This window comes from Leucoraja erinacea, chromosome 19, assembly GCF_028641065.1.
Source record: "Leucoraja erinacea ecotype New England chromosome 19, Leri_hhj_1, whole genome shotgun sequence".
Lineage (NCBI taxonomy): Eukaryota > Metazoa > Chordata > Chondrichthyes > Rajiformes > Rajidae > Leucoraja > Leucoraja erinaceus.
Window position 1 is genome coordinate 34,785,823 of NC_073395.1, and position 23,069 is coordinate 34,808,891.

Consider the following 23,069-nt stretch of genomic DNA (forward strand, 5'->3'; position numbering starts at 1 on the left):
GGCGTGGGGACTGTGCTCGGGATGGTGAACTCCAGGTTCTGGGAATATGTGTTTGTGCTTCTCTTCCCCCTCCACTATCTGGGTGGGTTCAATGCAACCTCTTGCTGCTACAATAACAGCAAACAAAAAAATCAATTGCAGCTGGAGTAGCGTTTAACCATTGCTTTTAAACACAAGAGGTTGCTCTGATGTAATTAAACATTTTGCAGGAAACTCTTGCACCATCCCCCAACACCGTGTGTGTGTCTTATACTATTTCGACAAGAGTGGGAAATTGTTGCTTTTGCTGCTTGCTCTTGTCCAGTATCGCCAGTATCTTTGCTCTTGTCCATGAGCTGTTCCCGTGACGGGCTGGGTTGGTTTGTGGGGTGTCGGTTCGTTTTAAACAGACTCTTTCTCCTTCACTAATGTGTACGTACGGAGTTTCACTTAGCAACCGAACAGTTTTTTTTTAACACACAATCACAACCACTGCTGTAGCCAAGACAAAGCCGCTCCCATGCGGTGGCGTGTGTGTGTGTGAGAGAGAGCGAGAGAGCGATTATGCTGGGTGTTTAATGTAGTTTTATAAATACATAAAGTTATGCATTATGTTGCTGGATCAGCATTGGCCGAGTTTGGAGCAGTTCGCCCTGGCTTTGTGCTGTGTCTCCGGATGTAGGTGCTTGGGAGTTGAGGGAAGGAGCAGCTGAAGGTTTTTCCTCCCCCCACTCTGTGTGTGTGTGTGAGTGAGCGGCCATGTTAACGAGGAAGCCGTGTGCTGTCGCTGCCGTCTATCCAACCGGTAAGGAGCAAGGAGGGGAAGGGGACAACACCCCACCGCACTCGACCACAGCTGCACTCCGCTTGTGTGTCGCTCCAGTTCGCCGCTCTTAAAGCCCGGGCTTCTGCAAAGGGACTGTATATGTTAAAAAAACCCAAAAAAAACAACTCTCGGTGCTTTCACAGTGGGTTTGGGGTGGAAATAAAGAAGGAACTTCCGACGAGTCCAAAGTGTGCTGGGCGCTGTTGGAATGAGGACAGGTCCGGCAGCTCTGGGCAATGAGTGATCTGTGAGCGCCGGGACGGGATGATGCTGGGGGTGAGGGTCGCGCTGCCGCTTATCCCTCGGGCGTGGGTGGTTGAGAGAAAGCGAATGCAATGATGTAAGTCGCTCAGTCTGACTTCCCACTTGGTGCTTCCGAACGTTTGACGAGGTGAGACTTGTGTGTTATTGTCTTTTTTTTTTAAAGCCCTCCCCAAAAAAAGAAAGAATGGCGTGTTTGTTTTTGTTGCAGTTGTGTGGAGAATTGTGCTGGGTGTTTTTGTTGTGTGTGTTTGGTTGATCTCTGGGGCTGTGGCTTTACTCGCCCCGGTTGGAGTCTGAAGAAGGGACTCGACCCGAAACATCACCCATTCCTTCTCTCCAGAGATGCCTCCCTGTCCCGCTGAGTTACTCCAGCTTTTTGTGTCTATTTTCTAGTTGATGCGTTGAATGCAAGTTAAATGTGTGCGGTTTGCTGTGTGACAGATAGGACCGCCGACAGCTCGGCGCTGCTGCCCGACTACAGGACAGGCACCGACTGCTTGGAGAGCCGCGGAGGCGGGCAAGGATCCCGGCTGGGCGATCGGCCGTCGCCCATCGGATTACCGCCGCTCAAGAGTCACACGGTAAAGGAGGCAATCCGCCCAATTCACTCGGGTCTATTATAGGTACAAATTGCCAGAGCAACCGCTTCGGGATTAACAAAAACCCACACAAAGAAAATAAAATCTACCATGGAAACCGCGGCGTGTAACATGTTGAAGTGCAGACTCGGCAGTAGTTGCAACAATTAACATGAAAAAAGGATTAATGTTTTCCCCTGAGTTCAGACAGCGAAAAGACTTGTGAATTAAGATCCATTTCGCCCCCCCCGCCCACACCCCCCCCCACCCCCTCTTCCCCCCCCCCCCCAGTCTAACCTTGTGTGACATTTTCGAGGGGCATATTTCCACAGATTGGAATAATTTCATAATTGCAAGTCCTGCTTTACGTCGTTTCATGATTGATTACACAGTTTTACAGCAAGGGTTAAAATAGTCAAGGCTTTTGGTAAGATTAGCAGTGCAACCTGCAAAGCAGTTTATGTAAAGTTCTAGTTTGGTGGAGGAGGCCATAAGTGAATTAGTCTCTCCCAGAAGTACTGTGTGTGGGATTAAGGTGTGAGCTTTTAGTTTAAACTCCAACTGATCTAGTTTATGTTTTTGATACACACCGATTTGGCATGAGGTGTACTGCTGTAAGGCCCTGGGCTTCTTCAGTTGTCTGAGAATTCAGAGGCATATCCATTGGAGTGAGGAAGCAGCCTTGATAGGACTTGGTTGAAATGAAGCTGTGTTGTGACTCCCAGTCATTTCAGCCAGTTTTAAACCACAAACACCATAGTTTAACGAATGCCGGTAATCATGAATGGTTCTCTTGAGCGCAGGGATGTTGTGTTTTAGAAATGAGATATTTTGTCCGTGCTTGCTTGTATAAAACTCATCTGTATCCACAGAATATTTTCGTACAATTGATATAAACGTGGCTGTGGAGGGCAGAGGGAGGTGGAGGATGCTGAACGGGGCGGGACAGTAATTCTCTTGCAGCACTAATCTGGACTAAGCAAACTTACAAGAAATGTTTATCCTTTTGGATGCCAAGGAAGTTGATGCCTCGATGCTTGTAAATGAGACTGAATGTAAAATATATGCCATTTAGAGATCAAATGAAAGCAAAATGCGTATGTCGGGATTAAAGAACTTGAATAGCTAGACTCGGGGGTAACCTACCACATTGTACAATATTATACACGACAAGCGTGATAAATAATTCACTGTAACCAGGAATTACATTTCACTTGTGAAGTAGGGCGTGATCCACAACCTGGGCATGTAGTAGGAGAGAAAAGTCATCAAAGTGATTCACAAAAGGATAATAATCCACCAATTAGATATATATACCAATGGACATTTTAGCAGAATGCCATGCTGATCTTTAAAGTTTGAATTTGCTGCATTAGTTTACCTTATGAGATTTAACAAAATTTGTGTAGTTTTCCGACTCCTATTTCTGTCCCTTTCACAATATATATCGATAGCCCAAATTGTTAGGTTGTCTTTTTACACATACTCCGTGCAGGCAGTGTGGAAACATAAAGAATTCCTGGCAAGAGGTGGGGCCAACAGAACCTATTTTGAGGAAGGATAGATACTGCCTTCAAAACAAAAACAAAGGGAAAGTACTGTAGCTTTGCTCTGAGTCAGAGCGAAAATAATTCAAATCTGAAGAAAGTTATCAACAATAAGACAAAAAAAATGTGTTGCGTGTTGGGTGGGTAATTGACCTAATTTACACAATCTGAAAGTATTACCGTATGCATGCTATGAAATGAGTTGTGCATGAGACCACATTGTTTAGTATAATTATGATAGGAAATTTGTTTTTAGATGATGAAATCAAAAGTATTAATAGTGTATTTTACTATGAAGCAGACAACTGAGAATGAACGAATTGCTGAAACGATGTAAACAAATTCATCGCTAAGATTCCATCGAAAGTGGCAATACATTTTAATTGTATGTTAAACATTAGAAACAAAATACAGAAAACACCTGGCAGGTCAGGTAGCATCTGTGGTAAAATAAACTCTTAAAGCTAAGTGTCGAAGACCCTTTGTCATAAAATAAAATGATTGCAGCTGTGAAGTTAACATTCCCATTGGCTGCTTGTATAAAAGCAGCTTTGTCTAGTACAGAATTATTGCTTTTATGTGAATGGATTCCCGTCGTAGGAGTCTGTTACAGGTTTCATATTTATTTTATTGGCCTGTAAAGTGCTTTTATTCACTTAAAGTTGCTTGAGATAAACATTTACAAACAGCGAGGACGATGATGAACAAGCTTTTTAGGTGCTTCCAATTTTTCTAAAGCAAAACATCTTTCCATCTCACAATCTATTAAAAAAAATTAAAGAAAAAGATCTACCACAAGTCAATCTTTTATTCTGTTTCTTGCAACTGTAAGACATATCTTCATGTTTTTAAATGTCAGGAATTAAATGCTGAGATCTCAAGGTCTAGGTTTAGCACAAGTATACTAAGTGGCCTAGTTTGGTGCTGTAGATATTCTCCTCAGCAACTGAATGAAAAGTCAGCGTTTCTCCTTTGCTAAATGCGTCTGACGCACAGTTTAAGCTAAGAATGTGTCAAAATAGATTATATTGCCACAAATAGAAGAGCAAGACTATGTTCTTTTTCTAGGCTCTGATATTTAATCTGTCTATCTTCTCTGCAAAGGTTTGTGTAGTATTTAATTCTAGGTATGATTGCAGTAATTACAACTTGCACAAATTTCATCGGGTAGGCTAGCATGTTAACTTTTTGTTGGAGTAAATTGGTTACTTCTGAGATTTTAAAAGTAATGCCCCTGTCCCACTTTCCCAAGTTACTCATGAATTCTCCTGAGTTTTCCCCTCGATTCAAACTCTGAGATGTCAGCCGTAGGTACTCGGGGCTATTTATTTTTACTCGTGGACATTTTTCAACATGCTGAAAAACGTCCCGACTTGCCTGATGCCCCGAGTACCTACGGCTGGCATTACGAGTCGCTACGGACTCCTACAGACTCACTACGGACATTCTCCAAGTTTGAATCAAGGGGTAAACTCGGGAGAATTCGTAGTAACTCGGGAACGTGGGACAGGGGTTTAACTTTGTTTACCAATTAGTGTATATTTTAACAAAGTTGATATTGGGCAGTGCTTGTCTCTGGTACACTTTGGTCCTTTATCAGTTTGAATAAAAGTAACAAGTTAGAATTTTGCTTGCATGTAATGTGATAAGCATATTGTGGGAAAATGTTCACATTCTTCCCACTAGTGTAAACGATGTCCAGATTAATTTTCAGTATTTTGCCAAATAATTTTACAGTAATGTTTAAAGTTACATTCTTGAGCAGTGAACATTAATTTCAAGGGGAAAGTGTTTTCAGCTGCCATTCATTGCTCTGCTTGAAAATGTAGATTTATTACAGCCTTCACTGGTTTTCTTTATCTTGGAACTCCAATACGTATCCGATCTAAATAATGCTGTTTCAGATATGTTGGCAGGGTGGGAGGTTACCTATTGTAAATATAAGAAATTGGAGCAGGCGAAGGTTATTTGGTCAGTTGAATCAGTTTCATTGAAAGGAAAGAATTGTGGCCAATTGTTCACCTCCACTCTGCACCATTCTAATATTTCAGCTTCTGTAGTGTCAATAAAGCTATTGATTTATTGAAAATGCTGGAGAAACTCAGCAACATCTATGGAGCGAAGGAAAAGGTGACGTTTTGGGTCGTGACCTTTTTCAGACTTTTCATCTTGATTTTTTGATCACAATGTCTGGATTTGATGATTTCAAAGAGCCTTATGTCAAAATTAAATGCTTTATCTCATAATTCTCTAGTTGGGGAAAAATTATTTCCCACGCCCAATCAAGCAAAAAAAAAAAAGAGGTGATCTCGCATAAATAAATGTAAAAGATAATAAAGGTCTAAAATGTTAGCAAAATAGCTTCATAGGCCTATTTCCATCTCAGGAATCGGTCTCCTGAAATTTTGATGCTCTCCTGTGCGATAATTATTTTTGTCGGCAAGGAAACCGGAATTCACACCTTCTGTCTTTTCATCACCGGCCTTTGTCCAACAATCACCTATTAAAACCACCCATCACCCCTATACACCTATTACCTACTGGGCTTTGTCCTGCCTCCCTTCTCTTCCAGCTTTCTTTTTTCTTTCCCCCCCCCCAAATCCGTCTAAAGCAGGGTCCCAACTCAAAACATGATCTACAGGTTCTCCAAAGATGCTGCCTGATCCAAGGAGTTACTCCAGCAATTTGTGTCTTGAATCAACATTTGCAGTTTCTTGTTTCTAAACCAGAATTCTACATGGTACTCCAGCAGTGGTCTTCCAATATCTCTGCAAAAATTGTACTGCGCTTATATAGGGTCATACTTACACTTTAAGGATAAGGGGGAAATCTTTTAGGACCGAGATGAGAAAAACATTTTTCACACAGAGAGTGGTGAATCTCTGAAATTCTCTGCCACAGAAGGTAGTTGAGGCCAGTTCATTGGCTATATTTACGAGGGAGTTAGATGTGGCCCTTGAGGCTAAAGGGATCAGGGGGTATGGAGAGAAGGCAGGTACAGGATACTGAGTTGGATGATCAGCCTTGATCATATTGAATGGCGGTGCAGGCTCGAAGGGCCGAATGGCCTACTCCTGCACCTATTTGCTATGTCTATACATAGGTTTTAGTGAGTGGACAGGAATGGAGCAGATAGAAGAAAAAAAAAGTGAAGCTACTCATACTCTTGTAAGCTAGTCCTTTATTAGCAACATCGAAGTCTTTTTTAATTGTGCGTACTTGCATGTTAACCATTTGTGTTTCATGGATATTCTGTTTGATCCATTCATGCCCACTCACATAAACTTGTTTATATTTCTTTGCAGCCTCATCAGTTTTTCATTGGTCTGTCTTCTTAATTCAATAAAGCTGGCAAACTTGATTTCTCATCCCAGTCATCAATAAAAATAAAAATCCATAGAAATTGTAAATCGCTGAGGTCCAAGCTCTTATCACGTGTGTCAAGGTACTGACTGTATCTGAGCTGTATCTGACACCATCTAGAGCAGTGGTTCCCAACCTTTTTTTGGCCATGCCCCACCTAATCACCTCTAAAATCCTGATGCCCCCCCCCCCCCCCTCCCCGCCATGTGGTGATATATAATTCTTATCATTTAAAAAGTGAACTCCGTTTCAGCTGAAGAAGCTTAAAACGCCAATACCTTGGTTTAAACAAGCTTCAAAAGAACATGGCATCCATGAAAAAGAAAAATGAAATAAACAAAAGACAGTTAAAGTTCTGAGCAAGAAATTACTAAAAAATTGTTTAAAAAAATGACCTTGCGTGCTTCGCGCGACGTGCATGAAGAGCGATGGCGTGGTGATTATGTAATAACTACACAATAAAGACCTTTTTTACCCCAAAAAAATTATTTACTCAAAATAACATCTGAAACATAAACTACATATGTTTACCTGATGGAAAATCCAAAAAAATAAAAATCGAAAATTTGGACCCAGACCTCCTCAGTCGCGCTCAATTGCCCCCCTTAAAAATCAAATTGCCCCCCTGTGGGGCGTACGCCCCACGTTGGGAACCACTGATCTAGAGCTATAAACAAATATTCCAATCCAACAAGTTTATTAGCATATAATAAAGTTACACTACAAGTTGTCACCACTGCGACTACATACGGACTAACCGCTAGTGTCTGGAAGCGTTAGTAATATATATTGACTCTATGGTAAAACCCGGACTGGATTATATATCCAAATGGTGTGTAGCATGTGTGTGTTCGTATTCGGTAGAGCAGATCTACATGGGAATTATTATTTTTTTTGCATACAGATCAGTAAGATTATTGCCATATGTAAGTACTATCCCCAATTAAGTACTAAATGTATAGAAACGGCCCACTGAGTCCATATGCAAGAGTTGAATGGGTTATGGCACCATTTTCAAAGTCCCAGCTGCAGTTAGCCAAAAAATCATGAGAGGAATAAATCGGGTAGATGCATGGAGTCTCTTGCCCAGAGTAGGTGAATTGAGGATCAGAGGACATGGGTTTAAGGTGAAAGGGAAAACATTTAATAGGATTCTGAGGGGTAACATTTTCACATGTGTGGTTGTATGGAACAAGCTGTTAAAAGTGGTAGTTGAGGCACAGACTATCCCAATGTTTAAGAAACCGTTAGACAGGTACATGAATAGGAAACGTTTTTCTGGGAAATGGGCCAGATGCGGGCAGGTGGGATTAGTGTAGCTGGAACATGTTGGCGGGTGTGGGCAAGCTGGGCTGAAGGGCCTGTTTCCGCACTGTTACACTATGACTATGACTCAGTAAAGGCCCAACCGTTGCCTGCATCCGGATTGCCAGTGAACTGTCGTGATATCCCCTCTGGATGACACTGGCAACCTGCACATTTGCTCCTTCATTCTGCCTGTTAACCAATCCTCACCCTGTGCTAATATATTTCCCTCGATTCGGTGACCCTAAGTGTTTTCCAGACGTCAAAATACGTTGCACGCAGCTAAGCTATCTACAACAAATGTCAACTTCTTATCATTTAATGGCATTGTCCCTCCTGTGTTCCACTGTCATCAACATTCTGGGGCGTCTTCACTCACTCAGCTGTGTAAATACTGGAGCTGATCAGATGCTGGCAATCTTGTCGCAAATGACTTGCCTCTAGGTTGCACAAAGCCTATCCGCAATCAACGCGTTTGAAGTTGATGAATAGTCTACTTGGCTGGAACAGTTTGCCTACAACACTGAACCATCCAACAGAAACCAGGCCACATGATAGCCACCCACCTAATTACCACTCTTTATGTTCATGTCCTCCAACACAGGTGTACTGTAGCTGCTTCACCAGCACTTAAACCCACTTCCTCCACCACCTACTACAATGGGGACATTGGGCATCTGGCTGCACGATCACCTCCTTCCATGTCGTGCACAACTGGATTTGGATACAAGTAGCCAGTGTTTTCTAGTTTTGTGATCCAAGTCATGACCCAACAACACTGAGTACCTTCACCCTATTAGCTGTATGCAACCTTCACCCAATGGTCCAAGAAGATTGTTCATCATCACTTGAACAAGGAAATTAGGGGTGGGAGACAAATGTTAGTTGCCTCATCATCCAATAGTTTAGTTAACATATATAGTGCAGAAACAGGCAATTTGGCCCACTGAGTCCGTGCTGACCAATGATCCCTGTACATTAACACTATCCCACACACACTAGGGACAATTTTACGTTTATACCAAGCCAATTAACCAACAAACCTGTACGTCTTTGGAGTGTGGGAGGAAACCGAAGATCTTGGAGATAACCGATGCGGTCACGGGGAGAACGTACAAACTACGTACAGACAGCACTGGTAGTTGGGATCGAGCACAGGTCTCTGGCGCTGTAAACGTTCTCTACTGCAAGTAACTATGCTGCTGCGCCACCGCGCCACTCTCAAATAAATGAATTTAAAAAATGCCAATAGTTTTACCCATCAGTGTTGGGTTTATTATCCTATAGTTCCCCTTCATGGGTAGGAAACTAGATTGGTTCCCACAGATTAAAAAACAGCCATGGTAACGTTTGGGAAATATTGGAAGATGAAAAATGTATACATCACTGTTTCTGCAACTACATATTTCAAAAATGTGAGGATGTAGGCCACAAGGATTAAGCAATGTATTTCAGTCCCATTAATTATTCCAGTGCTGTTTCACCACCAAGATAAATCACAAGTTGTGAACAGCACTAGCCAACTACCAAATCTTCCATTCCCATTATCACTCTTTTCTCCCCTGTTGCTGAGGACCAGGGATGAGTTCATAAATGAGTAGTAACTTCCTGCAAATGAATCTTGGAGAGACCAGTATTATTGGCCTTTATCCCCAAACCTTGCTCCTTGCTTAGAAAACCTATAATCCCCTTCCCAGTCACTGTGTAAGAATTGACTGTTCAAGACCTGATGGCACCTAGTTCATGAAATGAGCTCCGAGGCATATCTGACATTACCAAGATGACTTCTTTTCACCAAGGATGCTGGTTCTAAAATAGTCCTATTTACTGCAGTTTCTTGTTCGTGGATCTATATTGTTTCCTGTCCAATAATATTCTGTTTTCCATATATTTGACAGTTCGTGCACTGTTCACCATTTTTTTCCAGAACCTCCAACTTTCTAAGATATGTCCTTCACCTTTTCTGCTTTTTTGCACTTTTGCAGTTTTTACATTAATTTCATTTCCTCTTTGATCATCTGCGTCCTTGGACCTGTTATTCTGTACCTCTACATCTACATCTATTCTTTCAAGATTGTCCTTCAAATTTGCCCTTTCAACCAAGCTTTTGAACTCCTGACCTTGACGTATGACTCAGTCATATTTAGTTTTAGAATGTTTTAATAATTAAAATGTATTCATATTTTTTTTAAATTATTTGTTCCTAATTGAAGCTTCTCATTGGTGACTTTGATTGTTATTGAGATCACTTTGGACTGAAAGGGGATATTTATCCATTTGCCCCTGAATGCCTTTCAGTCAGGATGGAGTTGGCTGGATTTCATTTCTGCTCTGATAAAGTCAAAATTGTAGAGATATTTTGATGGATATCCAAGTTTGACAAAGTCACAAATTGCCTTCCACAGCTTTGGGGTTGTGCCACAGCGCATCAAACTTAAAAGCACTTAATCTACTCTGGTCACTTCAAGCGTCACAATCTGATAATGACTGGATAGTACTAGTGATAAAATTTGGGATCTTTTACATCTACATGTTGTTAGAGAGGAGATCCTTAGGTTTTTAACATCTGAAAATGACATCTCCTTCAAATTGGGACTTGGAGATTGGAATGCTCCCCTCATAGCGATTGCCAAATCCTATTACTGCTCATTCTTCGCTGAAACTTGTCCTTTGCAAACGTTTTAAGTAATGAATTAAAAGTCGTCTCTTTAGCTTCCGACTTTTGATCAGAGGATTTTTTTCAAGCATTTGTTTTTCTAATTGAGATAGAATTCCACCTAGTACTCGTACCCAAACAAATGATCTAGTTTAGTATCTGGTGTTCTTTAAATTGGAGAATAGGAGTTTGCAGTAATACTTGCGACCTTTCATTTGAGGTTATTCCTGCATAATTGGATGCGTTCTGGAAGATTTTGATCGAGAAATGGAAAGGCAGAGGTTTGTTTTTAAAGGTGAAAGGTGTTGGCATTCAGAGAGACCTGTGATCCTTTAATGAGATTCACTGAAAATTTAATACACAGATAAAATCAATTAGCAAGGCAAATGTGCAAGTATTTGCAGCAAGAGGATTTGAGTATAAGAGCGGAGATGTCTTACGTCAATTGTCTTTGGCTCCAGTGAGATTGCATCTAGATATTGTAGGGTATACTGGCAATAGAGCAAGAACAACATAGATTCTGAGACCGATACAAAAGAACTGCAGGTGCTGGTTTACAAAAAAGATTTAAAAAATGCTAGAGTAAAGCCCTTGTCCCACTTAGGAGACGTAAACAGCAACCTCTGGTGACCTTGCCCGCCATTCAAAGTTTCCTTGAGGTCCCCAGAGGTTTTGGTCACTCTCCCTAATGGTCGAAAGTGGTTTCCGCGTGGTCGTGGCTACATCGAGGTTGCTGCTATTGTTTCAGCATGTTTAAGACCAGCCTCGACTAAAAATAGGTTGCCGTTTTTAAAATCGATAATTATTTAGTTGCAGGTCTAGTCCACGCTGGTTTTCTTCATAGTCGAGGAAGGGTTTTCAACATATGTGTGGGAGGTGGTAGGAGGTTGCAGGTCACCTCGACCTTGATTTTTTTTTGGGTGGCGGGCAAGGTCACCTGAGGTTGGTGTTTAGGTCTCCTAAGTGGGACAAGGGCTTAACTCAGCAGGTCAAGCAACATCTCTGGAGAACATGGAAAGGTGAAGTTTCGGGTCAGGTCAATTCTCTCCCAAGTGGACTTGTCACCTATCAATGTTCCTCAGAAATGAACTACTGAGTTACCCTCGCAATTTTTGTCTTTTTCAAAACAAAGATTCATCAGATTGATTCCCAAAATGGCTGGCTTAATTGATCTAGTTGGACCCATGCTTCACACTGTCGTTTTGGAAGAATGGGAGATAATCTCATTTGAAATATTCAAAATTCTTAGGGGCTTTGACTGGTTAGAGAGTCTTGTGGAGAATGAGTAGGCACATTCTTAAAACAACTGGTCAGCATTCAGGACAAGGATGAGGAGAAAATTATTTACTGGGTGGGGTAATGATGATTTGGAATTCTCTATCCAAGTTGGTTGTGGTTCAGTCGCTGATTGTACTAAAAACAGGATTTAAGATATTAAGGGAATCAAATTGTAAAGAAGTCAAAAGATCAGCCGTGGTCTTAGTGAATGGCAGAGGAGGTAGGAGGGACCAAATGGCTGACCCCTGTTCTCTTGTGTGTTTTTTTTTGTAATGATTTGAAGCCACGCAAGTTGTGTATCTTGCATACGTCTAGTAAATAGCCTTAAGAAGGAAGAAAACTAGAGGTCAAAATTTAAAGTGAGAAATTTAGCATACAGATTATGTGTTTCAAGAGAGAGCTAGATAGAGCTCTTAAAAATAGCGGAGTCAGGGGATATGGAGAGAAGGCAGGAACGGGGTACTGGTTGGGGCAATCAGCCATGATCAAATTGAATGGCGGTGCTGGCTTGTTGGCCTACTCCTGCAAATGGCTTACTCCTGCACCTATTGGGTGTTTAATCCAAAAAAAAGCATGTTTTCGGTGTTTTTGTTTATTTGTCTATTATATATTTTATTTTCTCCCAACCAAATCTCCTGTGCCTTTTTTTTTGTTTTTAGATTGGAGGCAGTAAACACATTATGAATGATCACCTGCATGTTAGAAGCCATGGACAGATCCAGGTTCAACAACTTTTTGAAGACAGCTGCAACAAAAGGACTATTTTGACCACTCAACCGAATGGACTTACTGCAGTTGGTAAAACGTCTTTACCGGTGGTTCAGGCCAAGCAGCTGGAGGGTCCACAAAAGCGACAGGGAAGTTCTGCTTCAGTGAAGTCAACCGACTGTACTTCAAAAGTGAAATCCACTGTCATGACGCCAGAGCAAGCCATGAAACAGTCCATGCACAAACTGTCAGCATTTGAACACCATGAGATATTCAACTACCCTGAAATCTACTTTGTTGGCCCAAATGCAAAAAAACGGCAAGGTGTGGTTGGTGGCTCAAACAACAGCGGCTATGATGACGATCAGGGCTCTTATACCCATGTACCTCATGATCACATCATTTATAGATATGAAGTTTTGAAAGTGATCGGAAAAGGGAGCTTTGGTCAGGTCGTGAAAGCTTATGACCACAAACAGCACCAGCACATAGCACTGAAAATGGTGAGGAATGAGAAACGGTTTCACCGACAAGCTGCTGAGGAGATACGGATCCTCGAGCATCTGAAGAAACAAGACAAAGATCAGACCATGAATGTCATCCACATGCTGGAAAACTTCACATTCCGCAATCACATTTGCATGACGTTTGAATTGCTGAGCATGAATCTCTACGAACTGATCAAAAAGAACAAGTTTCAAGGGTTTAGCCTTCCGTTGGTTCGCAAGTTTGCCCACTCGATTTTGCTCTGCTTGGATGCATTGCACAAAAATAGAATTATTCATTGTGACCTTAAACCGGAGAATATTCTGTTGAAACAGCAGGGGCGAAGTGGGATTAAAGTCATAGATTTTGGTTCTAGTTGTTATGAACACCAACGTGTGTACACTTACATCCAGTCAAGATTTTACCGTGCACCTGAAGTGATCCTTGGAGCGCGCTATGGGATGCCTATAGACATGTGGAGTTTGGGTTGCATTCTGGCTGAACTATTAACAGGTTACCCGCTGCTGCCTGGGGAAGATGAAGGGGACCAGCTGGCTTGCATGATTGAGTTGCTGGGTAGTGCGCCTCAAAAGTTTTTAGATCAGTCAAAACGAGCCAAAAATTTTGTCAGTTCTAAAGGTTATCCCCGTTATTGCACTGTTACTACGTTGCCAGATGGGTCCGTTGTTCTCAATGGAGGACGGTCACGAAGAGGAAAGGTTCGTGGCCCCCCGGGGAGCAAGGATTGGGTCATGGCCTTGAAAGGATGCGACGATCCTCTCTTTCTTGACTTTCTGAAACAGTGCTTGGAATGGGACCCGACTTTGCGGATGACACCCAGCCAAGCTCTGCGACACCCCTGGCTGCGGAGACGCTTGCCAAAGCCGCCAGCGGTTGAGAGAGCTTCTTCCAAGCGAGTGACAGAAAGCAGTGGTGCTATCACATCAATTTCTAAATTGCCTCCAACGTCAGGCTCAACGTCAAAACTAAAAACTAATTTGACACAAATAACTGATGCCAATGGAAATACTCAACAACGAACAGTTTTGCCCAAGTTGGTTAGCTGAGTTTGAATAAGTTTATACCAGGGATGCGGAGAGAATCTATCAGCATATCTCTGAGCCTTATTCAGTTGAACTTTTATATTATTTTTAGAACATTTGTAATTATGAAATATTGGAATTTTAAGCACCATTTGTTAAGAACTAGGAAACTATTTAACTAATTTCTGGGGACCATGCATTATTGGAAGGTGGTTTTTCAGGTGAAGTTAAATACCTTTTTATTCTGGCATTGGAATGTGCAGATCAGATCATGTAACACTTAAAGTTGTCAAAAAAGATGTCGCTAATCTTAATTTGACAAATTAATGACAGATTAATCGGCCAGTATTGAATATTGTTTCAAAAAACAACTCTTTTTTAGGACAGTGGCTCTTGCTAATCAAAGACAATCTGCATTTACTTATTTCTAAAGGAACTCTCTCTGCAGATCTGTGATGAAGCCCAATTTAAACATGGTTTTTGGTATCTCAGTATTCCTATTGTAAATGTCTGTCTTTGTGATACCATTGCATCTGTTCAGTTTTCAAATAAGGCTAATAAATTGGACTATGGATGTTCATAAATGTTTTGAATCTAGAAATGAGAAGAGGATTGGCAAATTCTTGACGTTTGAACTAATTTAAAAATTGAAATGTGTGAAATCATTTTGAAAGCTATCAGTTTTTGTTTCTCCTCTATCTATCCTAATGCAAATGGCTTCATTTAGGATCCAGCTCTTGAAAATGGAAGGAACAGAAGTAGATTATATGACATAGGAATTTGTTCAAGTGGACTTGTTGGTGAGTAATTGGAATGTCTTGCGGTGAATGCATTTGACCTTGGGATGTAGAAAAACTATGCAGGAAAATCTAACGATCTCTGACGTGTTTTTCTTTTATCGTGACAACATTTACCGTTGGGCTGTGTCATTGAGCAAGATAGGATGGCATTTTGAAAACTCACCAATAGCAAACTAGGAAACCTCCGTAACCTCTTAAAGTGAATGGAAAAAAAAACTTGGTATGTTTGTGGGCCTACCTGAAATGTCTCAAACTATTTTAAAAACATGGCAGTCTGAAAAAAAATAAGGAATGAAAGTTTGGGGGAAAAAAAGCATTTGTATTTTGAACAAGTTGGTTATTGCCAGTAATTTTTGATTTATTCGCCATTAAAATCTTAATTATACACTTGCTGCATTTTTTCAGTTCAGAAATATCTGGAGTTCTCATCAGTTCTCTAATTTCAGCTGATATATGCGAGGGAGTCGGAACACAAATTCTGAGTTACTGCTCAGAAGAAACGGTGCAGATTTTCTCTGTTAAAACTGAGTACTGACAGCCTAATCATTATTATTTACCACAAATTCTAGGCTGTTGATTTAAATTTCTTTTAAATTAAAAGGTTGAATATTTTTAACTTGTATGAATGAACTGGGATTGTTCAGAAGATGTGAAGTATTATTATATAAGCTAAGCTTGAACTTCTTTACCTGGAAGATCTAATATTCAAGGCATGGTCCCCAGTTAGACTGGTATAAAGCAGACTACAATTTATGCCAAGTATCTTCAAAGCAAAAATATGCATTCAGATTTAGACCTTGCATCTTCACATGTAATTGATATTCAAATGTTTTTGACAGCCATCTCTGGGAAGACTTTGTATGTTTTCAAAAGAGATACATGGAAATTAATGATACTAATTGAAACTTTGCAGCACTTGGGTTTAAGCCAATGAACCTTTACTATTACAGAAACTGAATCTGATTAATGTATTTACATGTATATTGCATATTCATCCTGATGCAATATTTCAAATAACATACTATCTTTTTGTAGTATTTTTATGCTTTGTAATATTTTTAATTAAGTTGTAACTTTACAGTATCACTGAAATACCACTACAAAAATTGTTATTGTACTTTGGGTTTATACAATTTACAGAAAGATATTTTTATATTTAAATTGGCCTGAAATTTATTTTAAGCCATTCTATATGTGCTCAATTGTTGAAAAATATCTCCATGCTTTGCTTCTGTTTCACATTTTCTAATTAACCATTAATTGTAATAGTCCATTTGTTTATTTAACAGAATTTTATGTTTTAGCTTCATTTAGTGTAGTTGAATTAGTACTCGATAGTTACGGCTCCGAAGGTTATTAATGTTAAATAATGCTACCAGTTAATCATCTTGTAGGTGATTTCTTTGAAGATGCCTATGGTACATGTTCTAACTTGATAACAATTTGGTGTCTTGAGGTCTCAGGTTATAATATGAACAGCAGCTCCTCTGTATGCTGTTGTTCAGAACCATTACAGTTGTTTCACCACAGCAGAAACAGTACAATCTAACATTATATGGGCATGTGTAACAACTTTTCTCACATTAGGCAACTTGTGCCCTTAGTATTAACAGTGTGCCTTTTGTTATCGTTGCCATGTTGTAGGGTTTACAGGTAGTTAATTCATTGATCGTGGATACACTAGTGATGTAGCAGTTTATATGGTTATATTGGTGCAAATTCTTTTGAATGGTTTGAAAAGGAAATTAATACCCACTGAAGATAAAATTCATTCAACTTTAAAATATGGAAGGTTTGCGAAAAAAAATTAAAAGAAATCCCAGATTGAGTTTCGCTTTATAATCTGTGTAAACAAAAAAAGTGCAACATTTTATAGTGACAATTTTATAGTATAATTTCAGCTGGTCTTTTAATATATCTCTTTTGCAGCATTTTTGGTGATGCTTTAGCTAAAATCTGATAAGCAGGAAAAATCAGTTGAGAGCAATGTGGGGATGCCATTACTGGACTCTTATCCAGAGTAGCAGGATGGTGTCACTGGTAGAGCTGCTGCCTAATTTCCCGTGCCAGAGACCTGGGTTTCACCCTGACCTCGGGTGGAGTTTGTACCTGCGTGGTTTTCCTCTGGGTGTTCTGATTTCCTCCCTTATCCCAAAGACACGTGCATTTGTAGTAAAATTGGCTCCCTGTTTATTGCCCCTGTGTGTAGCCAGTGGATGGAAAAAGTCGGATAACATAGAATTAGTGTCAATGCTTGGTATGGACTTGATGGGCCGAAGGGCCTGTTTCCGTGCCGCATTTCTAAATTGTTAAAATATCGCAGCTGGTGGGACATCTGTAATCTGTTTTTAATTGAATACGATCTATACAATAGGATAACTGTAGGTGTGAGATCACCTTATAAAGTTCATCTGTTTGGGCTGGGTTCATAAAACTAGTCCAAAAACGGGTCAATGCCTTTAGGGAGAATATTAATGAAAAGTACGGTAAATTGTTAAGAGATTTTGGATGGGAAGTGGACTGTCCAAAGTATAACTCCCATTAGAGAACAAAATAAATTTTATCTTCAATTAAAGCATTTTTAATCTGGGAAATAAAAATAATTGCAAATGTTAACCTGTGATCAAAGTATTTACAGAAATTATTAATCAATATTCTCATTTCTATCTGTTTTAAGTAATGTAACAAGAACAAACTGCAGGCAAACAAACTGTCTGTCCATTCATAAAAAGGAAATTTATTTTCTTGAGATAATTATAGGTAGATGAATAATAAAACTAATGATAATTATATCTAAAAAGGAAATATAGCTTACTAAATTATGCTAAGAGATGAGTGCTCAAATGGAACATATCATCTGATATCTGGATCCCGGTTTCTTTTGGCATTGCAAAATGTCCTAAAATTGTGGTTTGCATTTTAGATTGTCTAACCCCCGAAATAAATGGGCAAGTATGCTAACTGAGAAAGCAAAACCTCTCAAAAGCTGAAAGCTCAAAGATAAAACAAAACCGAACTGTCTAATCTGTTGAGTATTTCCAGTACTTTAAAATGTATGTGTCTATATCATATTTATTATCCATTCGACTGTGCTGCAATCAGTGGACACAGTTAAAGCTAATGCTGCAGCACATTTACCATTTGCAACTGCTTCATGTATCAACGTGTCTTTGTGTTAATAATAACATGGAAATAATCTATATAATGAAGTGCATTTCTGATTGTCTAGTTGAATCTTTGAAATTGTCAACAGTACAAACAGCTTCCATGGAAATAGCTAATGCAGCAAGAAAAATCACAATGCTTTTACATTTACCTCAAAGTTTTCTAATCGGTAAAGAAAATCCCAATTGTTTGATATGTACCAAAGTGCATTCCTTTTCACATATTCAGCTGCAATTGTGGCAGGAAAATCCACTTTGACGGCATTTGAGGCCAGTTACTTGGCCTGCGATACAGCACCAACACTGAATTCTCAAAACCTCCGTTTGTGCTGTATCTGTTTTTGTACCTGTATCTTGACGTATACATCACTGGTTGTCGCATACATTAGGAGGGTCATGTGCAAAGTCGCAATTAAATATTAAAGTGAGCCTCAGAAGTCAGCATCTTAATATCGATTGTTTCCAGCTAGGTCTTGATGTCAGGTACAGTGCGAATGTCATGGTGGAGATGATTCCATTGGCGAATTGTCTTTGGGTACAGTGAATCCTTATAACAGTCTTTATTTGTTGGGATGATGTTGTATTTGAAACCCCCCCGATTGCCTGGTCTTTGGTTGACTGGATGAATTTGTAGATCGAAGATGACTCTTGATGTTGCTTGGAATAAACCCGTGCGTTTCTTTATAGATGGGCGTCAGGCGTAATTTGGTTCTACAGTCTTGAAGAGTTTCCCACTCTAGATCAGCAAGGATTTTAGTGATACTGAACCCCTTGCTGTAAACACCAATGGTAAACCTTGCCGCTCTTTTGAATTCATTCTAACTTGTCCCCATCTGTTTTGTTTAAGAAGGAACTGCAGATGCTGGAAAATCGAAGGTAGACAAAAATGCTGGAGAAACTCAGCGGGTGAGGCAGCATCTATGGAGCGAAGGAAATAGGCAACGTTTCGGGTCGAACCCCTTCTTCAGACTGATGTGAGGGGGGAGAAACGAAGAGATGGAGCCAGAGGGCTGAGGGAGAGCTGAGAAGGGGAGGAGAAAATAAGGACTACCTGAAATTAGAGAAGTCAATGTTCATACCGCTGGGGTGCAAACTGCCCAAGTGAAATATGAGGTGCTGCCCCTCCAATTTACGGCGGTCCTCACTCTGGCCATGGAGGAGGCCCAGGACAGAAAGGTTGGATTCGGAATGGGAGAGGGAGTTGAAGTGCTGAGCCACCGGGAGTTCAAGTTCATTGCGAACCGAGCGGAGGTTTTGGGTGAAGCGATCGCCAAGCCTACGCTTGGTCTCACCGATGTAGATCAGCTGACATCTAGAGCAGCGGTTGCAATAGATGAGGTTGGAGGAGGTGCAGGTGAACCTCTGCCGCACCTGGAAAGACTTCTTGGGTCCTTGAATGGAGTCCAGGGGGGAGGTAAAGCAACAGGTGTGGCATTTCTTGAGGTTGCAAGGGAAAGTGCCCGGAGAGGGGGTGGTTCAGGTGGGAACCAGTTGTGTATCCCAGACCGTGGAGCAATATTCAAGTTTGGGTCTTATCAGAGTCGTGTACGCTATAGACTTGGTTCTGTTGCTGCAATAATATATATTTCTCTTCAGCAATCCCAGCATTCTGTTAGCCTTGGTGGTTGTTTGGTTAATGTTAGTAGACTATTTCAAATCAGTGCGAAGTCCCACTCCAGGTAGGGATGATGTTTCACCTCTTCCAGGGTGGAGTGCCCCATCTTGGTTCCTCCCGCGGGTGATTCTCATACTGAAGCAATTAGAAGAATTGAAAGACATCTGTCAATCTCCTTCCCATTTGACTAAAGCATCAAGGTCTTGTTGGAGTCTCTGCGAATCCTCCATGAATTGTACTCTATTATAGAGAATACAATGATCTGCAAAGAGTCCAACTGAGTGGACCTTTGAAGGCAGATCATTGATATATGCCAAAAATAGTAGGGGTCACAGGACTGTACCCTGGGGAACCCCAGATGAAACTTTAGCTCTGTTGGGAGAAGCACCCTCCAGCACAACCTGTTGGTGGTGGTTTGTAAGTTGTCTATTGAAAGACTCAATCCATTTCACTGCGTTGTTTCTAATCCCCATGTGGCAAAGTTTCATCAAAAGACATAGGTGCGGCACGGAATCGAACGCCTTACTGAAGTCCATGATAATCAGGTCCGCCTGGCCTTGATCACCCAAAATCTTTGCAAGGTCGTCAACAAGAGCAGATAATCGCGTGTCACAGGAACGTACCGTGCCGAAAAAGTGTTGCACGTCGACTAAGATGTGATATTGGTAAAAAAGATTCATGATATGATGATGCAGGAGACGTTCCAAAATCTTACATGTAATTGATGACAACGAAACTGGTCTATAGTTTCCAAAGGTTACTTCTATCACCTTTCTTGTAAAGCGGAGTTACGTTAGCCTCACGCCAAGCACCCGGTAAACATCCAGAATTAAATGATTTTTGAAAAATCTTAGTTAACACTGCAGCAATTGAGGAGGCACATTCTTTCAGGATCTTCGCAGGAATGGCGTCAGGACCCGAAGCTTTATTTGGATTCACATCTTGCAATAGCTTCTCAACACCCTGCTTGTTGATAACAATGTTTGGCATGTCAGGAAATTCAGAGTCAGGCATATCAGGAAAATTATTTGTGTCTTCGTTGGTAAAAAACTGAACAAAATTGGTTGTTGAACACGTTTGCCTTGACTTTAGCAAACATTGGTACCATCAGATGAAGACAATGTTGAGACCTCTCTTGTCTCTCTTGATGGAATTATTTATCCAGGGTAATTTCCATCTCGAATAAGTCATTTTGGAGGGTAGAGCATGGCCTTTGCACCAGTATCTAATTTAGCATGAAAGTTGAAGTTGTTGACAGTTATCAAATATGACATCTACACAACATGTAACTTTAAGATCATCTTTAATCCACATACAGACTTAACAGCATGTTAGTAGTCACTGCCTCCTGTCTGCTACTGAACTGTTAATATAAATGATGCAGTATGGTGGGGTTAGTGGGGTTAGTGATGCTAACCTATAAATGATTGATTGCATGCACAAACCAATCTACAGGGAGTAATACCCTTCAATTTGGCCCGGGACTGATGAAAGGCGCACAAGCAGAACAGACTGGTGTGGACTTTTAGAGTTGCTCTATCAGACAGCTGGAGATTTAACCTTGGTCACTTGCGCTGAGCACGCTTCTTTTAAAGAAAGTAAAGCTGCGCTCGTTTTCCACTATTCGCCATTGAATATTGGCAGAGATGGATTTCGCTACCGTGCATCTTATATTGTGTGTACCTTAACCTCTAGCTTTGATTGAAAATGATTTTTTTTTTAATACATTGTGGTGGGTTTCAGGTGAAGTCTGTATAACTTTTTAAAAGTCTATTCTGCAAAACTGACCATATAACTGCAGCACCGAAGTGTGACAAAAAAAAAACTAGGGTTAATATCTGTGTCTGATTTGCAGTATTGCTCAACCTAACTCTTTCACACTCGTAATATTTTTTGTTGATGGCACTTGTTAGTTCTGCTAAAATGTGAATTTCTCTTATGGAGGACACAATTACTGTTCTAGATTCTCTGAGCAATTGCAGAAAGTAATTTTAAAATGAGCACCAAATTAGATGCGTATTTCTACTATGCTGCAGTTGCATATTGTACATATGTGAAATTTTGAATATTAAGTTTGTAAATATGTATGTAATATTCCTGTGAAATGCTGTCGCCACTTGATGTGTTTTGAATGGGGCCCAGTGGCCAGTTTTATGATACTGTATGTATTGTACAGCTGATGACAGAAGTATGACTTTTTTAGTGAATATTTGGTTAAATTTATTGTGGCCCAAAATTCATTTCAAAAATAAATTTTATGTCGGTTTTTAAGAAATGCTGTATTTTGGCTTTTTTAAATATTTGGTTTCATATATGATGCTGTTTTGAAATGAAATGATCAATTTAGAAATTACTTTACAATGCTTTCCCCTGCATAAGAGAAATAGTATGCATAAATAAGTTTATGGATTTTGGTTACACCTTTTTTTGGAAATGTTATAATTCCAAATACCTACATAATCTTCAAAAATGTTATTTATATTGATATAAATAATTACAGGTCATTACATATCTCATTTGATCTAATTTAGCCCTGAAGCTGCTGCTCAGTTCAAATTAATTGGAAGTTATTGTAAGAAAATGTTGAGGTGACAATGTGAATTCGCCATTGACCAACTGCGGAATAGTCCGCAGTGATTAGTGTCCTCCTTGCAGGCGAACATATCTTTGAGCAATGTGAAGTTAACATGAAGCCTGAGGGTGAGGCAAGTACATTGTGAGTTGAAGTAGGGTCTCGACCCGAAATGTCACCTCTCCATGATCTCCGAATATGCTGCCTGACTCGTTGAGTTACTCCAGCACTTTGTGTCCTTTTGTGTAAAGCAGCATCTGCTGTTCCTTGTTTCTACTTAGGAAGTTGTCTGCCCTGCATAGTTGCTCAAGAGTGATTGTTAAAATTTAGAGGATGGTAGCATAGTTATGATGTTGATTGGACTCACGACCCAGTGAAAAGTTCAGATCTCATCGTGTGAGGTAAAGTTAAATGTAACTATATCTGGAATTGGTGTTAATTAGTCTTCTTAATGGTGACAAAATAAAGGAAATCTGATACTTTTACCTGCTATGGCATGTATGTAGTTGACTGTCTTTTGGAAATGGCTGAACAAGTTACTCGGTTTAAGGGAAAGTGAGGATGGGCAACAAATGCTGTCTTATGGACATGCATTATCTGTGAATGAATTGAAGAAAACAAATGCTACAATCTCAACAGCGGAGATGTTCTCCCCCTAACTTGGCTCTGGGTGAGGGAGTGGACATACAAGGCTGACTTCAGATGTTGCTTTACACAAAGGATTTTGTACCTTGATGGCCAGGGTTTTTTGAGTATATCCAAGGACTGAGAGAATTTGGATGAGAATTGAACACTTGTGTGAGAAGATCAAGAGTGTTTTATTGTCATATGTCCTGGATGGGACAATGACATTCTTACTTTGAGTTGACATCAAAGGTTTGCCGT

The 23,069-nt window shown here is 40.3% G+C and overlaps 1 protein-coding gene across 4 annotated transcripts; it reads left to right on the forward strand.

Moving 5' to 3' along the window:
* The first annotated feature begins 307 nt into the window (after nt 1-307).
* dyrk2 (dual-specificity tyrosine-(Y)-phosphorylation regulated kinase 2) lies at nt 308-21,887 on the forward strand. Of its 4 annotated transcripts, none has more exons than XM_055650819.1 (3): nt 308-411; nt 1,511-1,650; nt 12,456-21,887. In XM_055650819.1, the coding sequence occupies exons 1-3, from the start codon at nt 408-410 to the stop codon at nt 14,055-14,057; spliced, it is 1,746 nt and encodes a 581-aa protein (XP_055506794.1). In that variant the 5' UTR covers nt 308-407; the 3' UTR covers nt 14,058-21,887. The 4 variants fall into 4 exon arrangements, with proteins under 4 accessions (XP_055506794.1, XP_055506792.1, XP_055506796.1 ...); XM_055650817.1 differs by lacking the exon at nt 308-411 and adding an exon at nt 459-784; XM_055650821.1 differs by lacking the exon at nt 308-411 and adding an exon at nt 793-1,196 and having other exon boundaries at nt 1,511-1,692.
* The last annotated feature ends 1,182 nt before the right edge of the window (nt 21,888-23,069 follow it).